This window comes from Rhopalosiphum maidis, chromosome 3 (genome assembly GCF_003676215.2).
Source record: "Rhopalosiphum maidis isolate BTI-1 chromosome 3, ASM367621v3, whole genome shotgun sequence".
Classification (NCBI taxonomy): domain Eukaryota; kingdom Metazoa; phylum Arthropoda; class Insecta; order Hemiptera; family Aphididae; genus Rhopalosiphum; species Rhopalosiphum maidis.
In genome coordinates, this window is record NC_040879.1 from 60,947,777 (window position 1) to 60,960,734 (window position 12,958).

The window sequence follows — 12,958 nt, forward strand, 5'->3', positions numbered from 1 at the left end:
TTTTATCAAAAGAAAATACATATTCATGACTTCTATTGTGACATAAATCCGCATACTTAATACAACCATAAGCAACAGCTTTTCTGCTAGTTTTAACTCTTCATCGGTTAAACTTTGTCACGGCTTTTTTCTACTAGTTTATCTCTTGCTCTTTTTATACCTATAATGGTAAATTAATTTTGTTGAAAAATAAAACTAATTAATAATCTAGCAATAAAAATTGTACCTTCATCTATCTAAAAGACCAACTAAGCGAACAGTATCACCAGAACGGGTTTTAAACTTTTTCTTATCTTCACCCAACACCCAACACTACAAAAACAACAAACACAAAAAAGTCTACGTACTTTACATGGATCTAGAATACCAGAGTGAATTGCACATTTTTTTAATGTTTCAAAAATGTACACTCTAGTAAAAAAAAAACAAACAAACATTAGGTCATAAAACAAAAAATACATTTATTGAAATGGTTTATACCTGTCCAGAATCAGTGACATAAATAATACGATCAGCCTTTTCTTCTTCAATTCTCTGTTTTAATGCTGCCATATCTGATGTATCATATGTAAACCACCATCAGACTTTACTATGGTTAATGGTATAGAGGACTCTGGACTCCACATAATTTTTCTACCATCGTCATTCTCCAAAATCCTAATTATATAAAAATTAACAAATTGAATACAGTAATTTTGTGATATAATTTAATTTAATTTTTAGTTGCATAGCATTTGGGTTATCCACAAAACTAATTATCTAAGTTTTACAAGTATAAAAATATAAAGAATATTACTAAATAGATTTAAAAAATACCTTTGTTTTCCAAATCTTTAACTAAATTTTCCATCCGACTTTGGTAAATGATTCTTCCTCTTTCAAACAATGTTGATATTAATCTTTTATATATTTTTTGAAATTCTAAAAAAATGTTTGCAGATTATAAATATTATAAGTATATATATTAATTATAATAAGAACTGTTACTAGTTTGCATGCAATCTACTGATACTGATAAAAAATTTAATGGCTCATGTTTAATTCAGTGTAAGTATATTCAATGAATTCTTAAAAAACATAAAGATATCATTTTTTATAAATTATTATTGAATTTGAAAATAAATATAGTAATAGGTTTAAGAGTAAACGTAATAACCAAGTAATGGTGTTTAATTTAATATATCTATTAAATATTAAATACTAATTAATTCACTGAAATTAAAAATATTAATTCTTATGTTTAAATAATAACGATTAATGGTAAAAAGATTGCATTGATATAAGTAGTTTAAAGTATATGATGACATATAGCGCTTCCCTAAATTTAATGTAAAAACTAAAAAATGTAAATGTCAGTCTTTTTAATCAAAATAATTAATTATTTTTTCTTAGTTATACGTTAATACTACAATATGTTCTATTTCATATAAATAAATTATTAAAATGTTTAGTAAATTAATATTTTTAATATACTTTTGAAAAAACTTTATGATAGTATTTAACTTTAAACATGAATAAATACAAATAAATTGGTAATAATTATAAAACTATACAAAAGTATTCAGTAAAAATATTGATGATTATTAATGTGACGAGTGGGTTTGTATATTTTTGCATAAAATATTTATGATTTATTTATATGACATTGATATATAATACAGGTACCTATATCTCTAAATAAATCAGTATAATAATATAAACACTACCTTCTCTTGATACATCACAAATTAATTTCCAAGCTTGAACATGATTAGGTGACATACTTTGTAATTTTACAACACAGTCATATGCCCGTTTTTTGAACTCTAAATCACTATCAAAAAGGACTTTGGACTGTTTTATAAAACTCTTGCAAATCATTTATAGGAGGAGATACAGTCTTGTAATCAGGGAACTTGTCTTGAAGTAGAGCAATTAACATACCAAATTGTGTACCCCAATCCCCAATATGATTTAATCTCAATACATCATGACCAATAAATTCGAATACACGGCATAGGCCATCACCAATAATTGTTGACCTAAATTAACAAACAAAAGTGAATGGTGTTATAAAATTTTAGTAGTTAATTTCACCAACCTTAAATGACCAACATGCATTTCTTTAGCAACATTGGGAGATGAAAAGTCTATTATAACCCTTTGTCGATTAGTTAAAGGTTTTGGCTTCAATTTATTTTCCAGTACATGTTGTAAAATATCTCTTAGTTTATTACGACTCAACCATACGTTAATAAATCCTGGTCCAGAAACGTCTACTTTTTCAATAATATCACATTTTCCCAAACATTCCACTACTTTTTTAGCAACTGCATTAGGTGACATATTTTCACCTGAAATACATATTATTTATTTTATTAATAAGATATATTGTATTTTAATATTTAAAGATTAAATAAAAGAACCAGATATTATGTAATAAAATTACAAATTATATAATTATAATTACAAATATCTTTTAAAATAATTAAATAAGAAAACAAGTAAATAAAATAATTATTACTGAGACTATTTTAAATAGTGGTTTAAATATTACCCTTTGCTTTCAGTAGTTTACATATTTGCATTGACGCATTGCACTGGTAATCAGCAAATTTACTACCCGCAGATACGGCAGGTTGACCAATGTCTTCTAAGGTTGGATATGCTTTTTAATAGCATTTGAAAACAAACTGATTAATATAGAATGTAAATTAATCAAAGAGTGATCTTCAATATTTACTGAATCCGTGTTTGATTCCTCATTTGATTCTTAGCCACAGCCTATAAAAAAGAACATTACAAGGCATTTAAGGTAATTATGTAATTATATAAGGTAATAAGTTTTAAAATATTGATAAGATTTTAATATAATAAAATAAAAGTAAGTAAGTGCGCACTATTTATACATAGATATTTTTTTATAGTACTTGGCAATTAATTAACTATATATAATTTAACGTATGTGTAACAAATATAAAAATATACTTAAACATTTATAACTTAATACTCTTATATAAAAATTTAAAAAAAGAACATAGCAAGTAGGTAAATCTAATATAAAACAAAAAGATTTAAATTATCCTTTTGAAGATTTATAGAAATTTAAGTATGGTCTCGTTCATATAAACAAATGGTATACACTTCATTTTTTATTTTGCATCTATAGGAACTTAAACAAATGTAAATTTTTGAAAATATGTAAATACTAATAAGTTTAATTTAAGCTAATGCCACATTTGTATGTGTTGTCTCCATCTTACTAATACACAACATAGTAAAATAGTATTCCAGCAGTTTCAAGTTAATTTAGTAACCTTTATATTAAAATTAATTGGCCTATAATAAATCTTAAAATTTGGAACATTATTTTATTTTTAATGAAGTTTTTTTACGATATTATAATTTTTGAGCAAGTTATAAAAATATTTAAATCGTAATATTTTTAAGTACTCATAATTTGTATTAAAATTAAATATCTTAAGAAAATACAGATGATTTATCTTTAAGTTTCATAATAACATAATTTACTAGAATATTAAAGACAATTACTTAAAATTGAATCTACAAAACACAATATTTTGCTATGTGTACATTTGTAAGACAGAGACAACACAAACGGATGTGGCATTCTCTTAAATTCAGTAAAAATAAATCGTTTCAAATAAGTGTATTAAGTGTCAACTGTATCTTTCACTGTATATTATCTTATAACTTTATAAGTAATGATTAATAATTATACAAAATGCAAAAATAATTATATTAACAATTTAAAGAAACTGAAAAATGAAAATATATGTAATTTGGTTATGTAAATAACTGTGATGTAAATATACATTTTTTCTAGTTTGTTTTTTTAGACTTAGTAAAATAATATAAATTATTATACATAAATAATAGTTCAAATGTTAAATTATCTATAGATTAATAAACCTACAACTGACTTCATTAAAAGATTTAACTATGCTTGTTTTCAAATAAAATAGGCTAAATGAATGTTTATTATTATTCATAAAACTATGTTTTGAAAATGTCCAGGTATAATATTGTATGTTAACGATTAAAATAAAGAATTTGAATAAGTGACTTTAATAATTACCAAGGTAATAGAAAATACATTTTCAGGATATTATGGATTTTGTGTAATTAACTCTTATAAAAAAATAATATATAATTGCTATTAAAAAAAAAACACATATGATCTTTGGTCCAAAATGCAATATAAATATACATGTATAGTTCAACAGTAGTAAATTATTACATATATTTTATAACGGACGTGTCGTGAACAGTGATGGATTGTTATTAAAAATTATTGGAACAGTAGAGAACAGTATTTTTATGTACTGATGTCGATTAAAAACATTTGTTTACTTTAATAACGTTCATTGAGCCAATGACACAAACCTCTTTTAAAAACTTCAACCTATATCTGAGTTTTTGGTTTTGAGATTCCAACGCTTGTCGTTCATTTTCCTTCTCCTCTTTCAAATCCTCCAGTTGTTCAATATCCTTGATTAACTGAGGAATCGTGTCGAGTATAGCATCCATAATTAAATTAACGCTGAACACCGTTGCGAACAATAAAATAAATGAATGTAAAATCACGTGCCAAATTCAATAATAACGCGAACGCCGATGATAAAGAATTTGGAAGCAGTTGATAACGAATGTGATGACATAAACGAACATTTATCATTATTAGTGTTATCAATATTACTTGTGATAACGGCCTCCTCGCAATCAATTTATTAATTAAAAAAATACTTGCAAAGACAGTCGATTGTTGCTATTTCATATTTGCTAAAGTAATTTTCATCAAATTTACTATATTACTATTAAGTTTATGGGTAATTTATTTATGAATCAATTATTGAGATTCAAAAATTTGGCTAGTTGTGTTTTAATGTTTTGCCATAAAACAATTTTTTATCCAACCTCTACAAAATTATAGGTATAATCATGACTAAATAGCCATGGGTATAATGTTATCCACCAAATATCGTAAATAATAAAATTAAAACATTAATAAAATGCTTTTAGGAGTAGGTAACTATGTTTCTCGGAAGTTATATCACCTATGTTTGTTAAATGTATAATACATTTCATTTGTATAGCTATTAGACTTGAATATAGGTACTTATAGTATTTGTCTTTAAACTTTACAAAAATCTTAAAAACATATAAGCAAAATTTTTTTATTGACTTGAAAATTCAAATTTTGACTAAATTGGTTATTTAAACTAAGAATGACGGTTTTAATTATTTTGTTTTATTATTTATTTTTGTCGTTCAAAAATATTATTTGTACTTTGTGGGGACTATAATGTGTAAATTATAATTCTATATTATTATATTTCTCTATACACAATGTAATTTTCAAAGTATTCAGATTAATTTTAAAAAATATGTTGCTGAATGTTCATCGCCGGGTAAATTTTTAAAAAATATAATAAACATTATTTATGTTCCTATGTATGTGATGTATTTTTAATAATGTAATGTATGTACCTGATTCTAATAAAATATTATTATTAACTAATAATAATAATAAATATGTATGTACATAATATAAAATATTTATCTTGTAAAAATTTTTTTTTTTTTAATTTCCAATGACCGAACTTTTGCGTATCCGAACTAAGTGTGGTCCCAATTAGTTCGGATAATCGAGGTTCTATATACTGTAGGTATACAGTATACTATAAACCTATATTCACATTATAGGACATAGCACAGTTCTACCGCATAAGTAAGTCAGTATTTAATAAAAAAATTAATAGCAATAAGCCTAACCTAACCTAAATACATTTGTCACATAGTACTATGTTAATGATTAAAATTTACGGCAGTCATGTTTAAAATGTTAAAATATTCGCTTAACCGCACCGGTGTGGTTGTCGAGGTATCAACATGTCGTGTATTTAGCTTAGTGTATATAGTATATACCTATACAAAGAATCCCAATATAATATTAGGTAATAGGTATATAAACAGATGAACTATAAAGGCATACTAATCATAGATGACACACATTAATTACAAATTTACAAAAATAAAATTATATAAATAGGATGATGATAATGCTTGTGTGTAAATTGTGTAAATTGTGAACAACTATTCTCGTACGTTTATTCCATTCTAGTAGAAATATTAGGCTTTAACTACTTGTTTAAACATAAATATAGTTGTTAATTACAAACTGCCAGTAAAACATACATGCACTGAAAAAACATATCTGTAGTCAGTACACGCAACGGTGTTACGGATAAGCAAATAGGTATACCTAATATCTAACCTATATTTACTAGCTAAATTCTATAAAAATTAAATTAATATTCGTTCTGCAAATAATTTTCATGTAAACATTTAAAACAAATAAAATTTAAAATATTTAATTAAAAACGTATTGTTATTAGACTAAGTAATTTAAATTAGTTTATATTATTAAAACTTTTCATATCATTTGGCTAAATAGTAAATACAAATTAATACCTCTGACGGGATTTGTAAATAAATTATTAGATTTGCATGATAATACGCACTACATTTATAAAAATGTACTTTTATAATTCTTTACTTTTAATTAGTAACATTCTTACTTTAACAGTACACACATCACAGTCTCAAGATTCAAACGGTGAGCTTTATGTTTAAATATTAAATTAAAAATTAAAAAAAAATTGTTAAAATATACAAACGTGTTTTTATAATTACCTAGTTTATTCTACAAATACATTAATACTCGGTATTTAGTGTAGGATTTTATTAATTTTAGTAGTTTCCCTTAATATTTTATACTCGTATATAATCACATATAATTATCAATTATTGCTATAAGAACCACTTTTGTGGGATCTTGTAATACATTTCTAAAATTTTTACGTATAACTATATAGTTTGAAATGTATAAAAATACTTTAAAAATGTTATTGTGTATAGGAAATTATAAATTAAGTGATAGTAGAATGTATCAAGTTTTACAATTAATATATTTTGACATTTTTTCAACATTAATAAAAATTATACTATAAAAATAAGTTATTTTTTCAAAACTAATAAACATTTACAATTTAAATACTACCTAGTACATAGCCACATAGGTACAGTATTTCAAAATAATTGTGTTAAATATCTAGGTATTTAATTTTAATTCTAAATCGATCACGTTGTGTATTCAAGTCATTGGTCTGATCAAATACAATACTACGAACATTTTGGCTTAGGTAAAGAGTGCAATTCGATCATCTCCAAAATTTCTGTGAATTGAGCGCTATATTCAAACTGAAATCCATAGAGCGTAATATTTTAAACTTGTTCATTTTTATAAGAATTAAGTCCATAGTATTATAATTTGTTTTGTATTACATTTTTTAATAGGTATATAAAAACTTTAACAATCTCCTAACCAAACCAGTAATTGTATTTTGTAGGTATTAAAATTTGAAATCAATTACATAATACTATTCTCGACTAATATATTTTGGTATTTTTCAAACAAGAAACTCACTTTTAAGTGATTTTTTTTTCAAAATTATATAAACTTAACTAAAAATATATTAATATGTATATTCATTTTACTTTAAATTGTGTAAAATCGGTTGTAATAACATTTTTGTCTGCTGGCTTATTAACTTATGTTTAATTTTATTTTGGGTAATAGATTGACGTGTTATATACAACAAAAAAAAAAGATATGAGTTTAGTGTTTGATTTTTACTATTTTTAGGAATTGGAATATCGGCATGTGGTTTTTTTGGTGGTCGCGCTGAAGTTTGCCGTTTATCGAATTTACCAGTTACAAAAACACCAGCGGCTTGCCTGTCGATATTAATCGATGAGGTTTCAGTGGATTTAAGATACCATGTTTCTATCCCCTGCTCGTGTATTCCGAGTAATAGACCATTAGGTAGTATTACTTAAAAATAAAATACATATTATATAGTTAATAAAACAAATCAATTACGAAGCTTAATATAATAATATATATAATAAATTATTCGAATTAATTGTTGGGATTGATTGTAAGAAAATAGGTCAATGTAGTATATCACAGAAAAATGAAATCAGTAATAATAAAAAAAATATACAATTAAATTTTTAATGGAACGTGTTTTTCTGCTAAGATACTTCTAAATAATTAACGTCGTTACTCTTGCCATTACCCAAAAATAATAGTAACCATAACGTTATTGAAAATTGTAACTACTTTATAGTAACGAGTACCTAAAGCACGTTACGTTACTACCTAACACTGCTAATAAGTTTCATATTGCATTCATTATTACGTTACTGTATAGTCATTTTTAAATAATCTGTCGTTGCATATTATATAGTGTACTTTGGCAGCGCTGGCGTTAAAATTTGCAAGACCCTGATAAAACTATGCTACAAATTATTATATGGTTGTACCACAGAACAATACTACGGTTGTACCTAACTACTTATATATATCTTGTGGAAAAAACATATATTATAAATTTTCACGCAAAAAACATAAAATATTTATGATACAAATATTCCCAATGATTCTTATTTCTAATAGATTATTATTTTTTATTAAATATTAACAAGTATAGGTCGTACAAGACTAAGAAATGTATAAAAAAAAAAAGAGTACAGGTGACTAGCAACGAGATCCTCATAAAAATATGTGGTCCCGGGCAAAAGATCTGCTCCCCGCTGGTCACGTTGGCATTGGTACTTACTACTTAATATGTATCTAGTATTATTGTAGTCTGTCGATGCAAATGGAATATGAAATTCAATTATGTTACAATAATTTCGCTTTAATTTAGATGAGGGTAAGATTGATAAAAAAATATAGGTACCTATCCAACAAATGTTGTGAAACAATTATAATAATATTATAATGAGTTATAAACTCATTATGATTTAAAATTAATGTATTCTAAGTAATCAAAAAGACACGATGCACATTTAACTTCAATTGCGAAAATGAGCATTCAGTAAGTATATTGGGAAAGTCAAGAATTTTATTATTTTATACTTTGATGTATATTAAAAGACTTTCATATACTTTTCCATTCTCTGTCAATTATCATAAATAATAATATTTGTCAAGCTGGATAAACCTCTAGAAATCTCATTATCTTATGAACCTATAGGCCTCTAACTATTTTTTTTTAAAAACTTGCAAAAGATTCATTCTCAAACATATTTTATGTAATAAAACATGAAATAATATACTCCCATCTTACCGATTTGATTTTAAAAACAAGTATAGCATAATACATCAAGTTCATAGAGTAACACAGGCATTTAAAAATATCATATTTCAAAAAATTATTATATTGTTAAAAATATATTAAATATTCATGTGTTTTATAATTTATATAGTAAATTTAGACAACATATTAAAGATGAAAGGTTCTAAGCGTGTATTTATATACTACGGTCATGCGAATATGGAAGAATGGAGTGCAATGCTTGCTTGTGAATCTTGTAACGGAGGAACTAACTCATTAGATGAAATGAAAGGCTTAAAAGCTTTTTGAACATCCCGGGATCGATGGCCTTATTCTTACAGGTTTAGAGTATGACGTAAGTACCAATTTAGTATTGACTTTTAAACAAATAAAAAAAATGTTCATATTTTTCTTGTAAGATATACAAGCCAGATGTATAATATCTAAACGTATTTATATCTAGTTATTTAATCAAGTTTAACTTAAAATGCTCACAGATCCTCATACAATGAATAAATTCGTTTATAAGCTTAATATAATTATTTATAAATATATTAAACTTTGATAGAATTCCATGTATAAAGGTATTATTAAATAAGTACTATTTAAATCAGTTGTTGGACATTATTTTCAAAATACTTTATTTCAACATAAAATTCTTGATAGTTTATCGAATCGACATAATTATATTTTTTATCATCATTATTCATTGATATCATTGAGACAACCTAGGACGATTATTAAATGATATATTTTTGTGATTTTAATCGTATACCGTAGAATTTAACAAATTGCAATTTTCTTGTGAATGTTTTATTTTTTATATTCTTTTTTTTTAATTTAATAATCAGAAACTACATAAAAATATTTAACAAAAATGTATTTTAACCTATTTTGTTTGTTTAGAGTAATACTGATGAATTTTCGGGATATTCTGAAAATTTAAAAACATATCTCGAAGTGATGAAAAAAAGTTTTCCTAATTTATTTGTTGGTCTTGATTTATCAGGACGATTTCTAATAGATCATTTTACCAACCCAAGGATACCTTGTAAGTATTTATATATATTTATTCATTTATAATAATAAAAAAGTTAAGTAAGTATAAACTTAAGTCTTAAATGTATCTATTGTCGTTATATTCATAGAAACTGTTTTTTCTTACTAATCTATAAATAGTATTAAAAAAAAAAAAAAATGAAAAAATGTATTTCTCAATTATTTTTCATTGAATATTTTTTTTAAATGGTTTTAGTTTTTTTAAATACCTCATTGTTTCAACAACAAAAATAACTTATTTGTTTGAATGAACGGTTAAAGTTAATGGCCACAGTCAATATTTTTCTGAAAAATTTAGGGTCTTATCATTGATTTTGGTGCACTGACTTGTTAACAACGACCTTCTTAGGTCAGTACATTAATTGTTTTATTTTAATTATTTGAAATCAGCATAACTATTACTAGGGAAAAATAAAATGTCATATATTTTAATACATAAATCGGAAATAATAAGCATAAAAAGAAATAAAAATTTCACCATAAAACTAATATAGGGATGTTTAGAGTAAAATTTTGAATTTTAAAACAAATAGCAAACCCAATCATACACTTAAATTAAATTAAATACCAAATGTGAATAATATAATAGTTTATTTTGGTAATACCAATTTATAGTAATCAAATTATACCAAAACCCTACATTATATATTATATAATATATACCCTATATTATGCAAATGTCTTATGAAAATAACTCAAACAACAAATCTAAGGACCAGATTTTTTTAATACTGTAAGTCACTCTTTTACAGGACGAGGAGATTAATAATATGAGATTTCTGATAACTGATTAGTTATGGTAATACTATCATACCTTAATACATAATAATTTCTAGGGTTTCTTAGTGACTTTACAAAATGTATGATCATTTAAGCGTTAAGCTTCAACATTTACAGAAAAATATACAAAATTTATTTATCATTAAAAATGAGTCCATGTGTACAACGAAAAAAAGTACTGTCAATATAATATAATGTATTGTATACAAATATTGGTAAAATAATGATTACCTTATAAATTAAAAAAAAATTTTGTTTTAAATATTTTTTAAAGGGTTGGATATTACTACAGTAGATTCGGTTACGGATTTTTACGTTGTTTCTGTTGTATTCTTGAACGAATGCACTGGCAATGACTTCAGAAATGGAATAGCTCCAATTACTGCATCATATACAAATTATACGTTGGTATTGAAACATTATTATCTAGAGAGTGCAGAGTTGTATCTTATAAATTTATAATCAATAATATTTTTCTAGGATAAATTAAAAGATGTATTAAAGCAGGCATCTATTCCGAAAGAAAAAATACATTTTAAATTTAAAATTAACCCAATATCTGATCCCAATGATTCACTTATGTTTTGTGATTTAACCATGGAGAAGGTATGCAAATTTAATATGAATTGTTTAATGATTTATTATTAGTTTAGCTATTTCGATGTGTTTAATATTTATATGGTCATACACTATGCCACATTGCCACACGAGAATAATAATAAAAATTGCTATTGCGAACGTACTATTAGGTATATATCTTGTGCAAACTTACCGACATACAATTCATAGCTATTGAGTACTATGGTTTATGTTCTTTTATTGACTATAACATAAGATCGTGAGTTATCAGCTCATTTAAAGTACAGAGAAAAATAACAAACTAAAAGTTATTAAAACTGGTTTTTTTTTTGCTTTTATTAATTAGACATGACAAATTTTAAAAAATTTTTCTGTTTTATCAAAAACCAAAGTATATCTTTGACTTTGGAAGTTATGGATAACTGATAGGTACCTGTAACATATTAGTATTTAAAAATGTTCATAACTGGCTTTAAAATTAAAATATTGTAAAAACCATTGAAAAACACATATAATTTTGTTACCTTTAAGTTTGGTACTAGCATTTTTCTTAAGACTAGGCCACTCATGAGAGTCATTTTGCACCTATTATATTCAAAGGAAAGGGTAGAGGGTGATAGGGAACACTAATGTTTTTTATTACAATACAAATGTATAACATAAGTAATTTATTTTATTAGATTTAAAATAATAATATGTTCTTAAAAATGTATACATTAATACGGAGTCAATTAGTTTGGGCCATGGCCTAGTTGGTTCAGGCCGTAGTTTCGCACATGATTGGTACTAGATTAATTCAAGTAATAACCATAAGTACTGAATACAAATCTTCTGTTTTTTTTTTCTTTTGTACGACAGAAAACACATATGGGTATAATATATATGTAATATAGAGAATATTGTTGTTCTGTTATATTTAAAAATTATCTTGACTTATAAAATGGGCATTATTTTTAGTACAAAGAACTAGTTGAATTATCCGAAAATATTTACCATTTTATATAAAAAAAATGAATACATTTTGTATAGCATTTTTTTTTATAGATTTGTTTGCAACCACAAGAAACGAGTTCTTGGTGTTTAGATACTTTAACATCATTTAATGAAAAGGTAGTATTTTCTTGGTCAATTTCTTTTTATATATTTTATATTAAAATGTATTTAATTATTATTTGATTGTTTAGGGCAATTATGCCAATAAATATGGAGCAGGATTTATAGGTTCTTCTATAGATTTTAATGACCCCGATAACTGCTGTAATTGTGAAAAACCATTCCCCGGGTTCAATGCTATTTTAGATGGATTTAATGGTGTCACTACAAAACCTTGTGATTTATTAAACAGAAACTAG

At 24.7% G+C, this 12,958-nt stretch overlaps 1 protein-coding gene and 1 pseudogene across 1 annotated transcript; one reads left to right on the forward strand and one right to left on the reverse strand.

The window, feature by feature from the left end:
• Positions 1-4: 4 nt before the first annotated feature.
• Positions 5-4,604, reverse strand: LOC113558036 (annotated as a pseudogene).
• A 1,933-nt stretch (positions 4,605-6,537) lies between these two features.
• Positions 6,538-12,958, forward strand: LOC113558037. The gene is given in 9 exon segments (XM_026963564.1): positions 6,538-6,619; positions 7,709-7,873; positions 9,340-9,493; positions 9,495-9,543; positions 10,095-10,239; positions 11,302-11,435; positions 11,508-11,633; positions 12,651-12,716; positions 12,791-12,958. Coding segments are annotated over 9 exon segments (1,089 nt in total).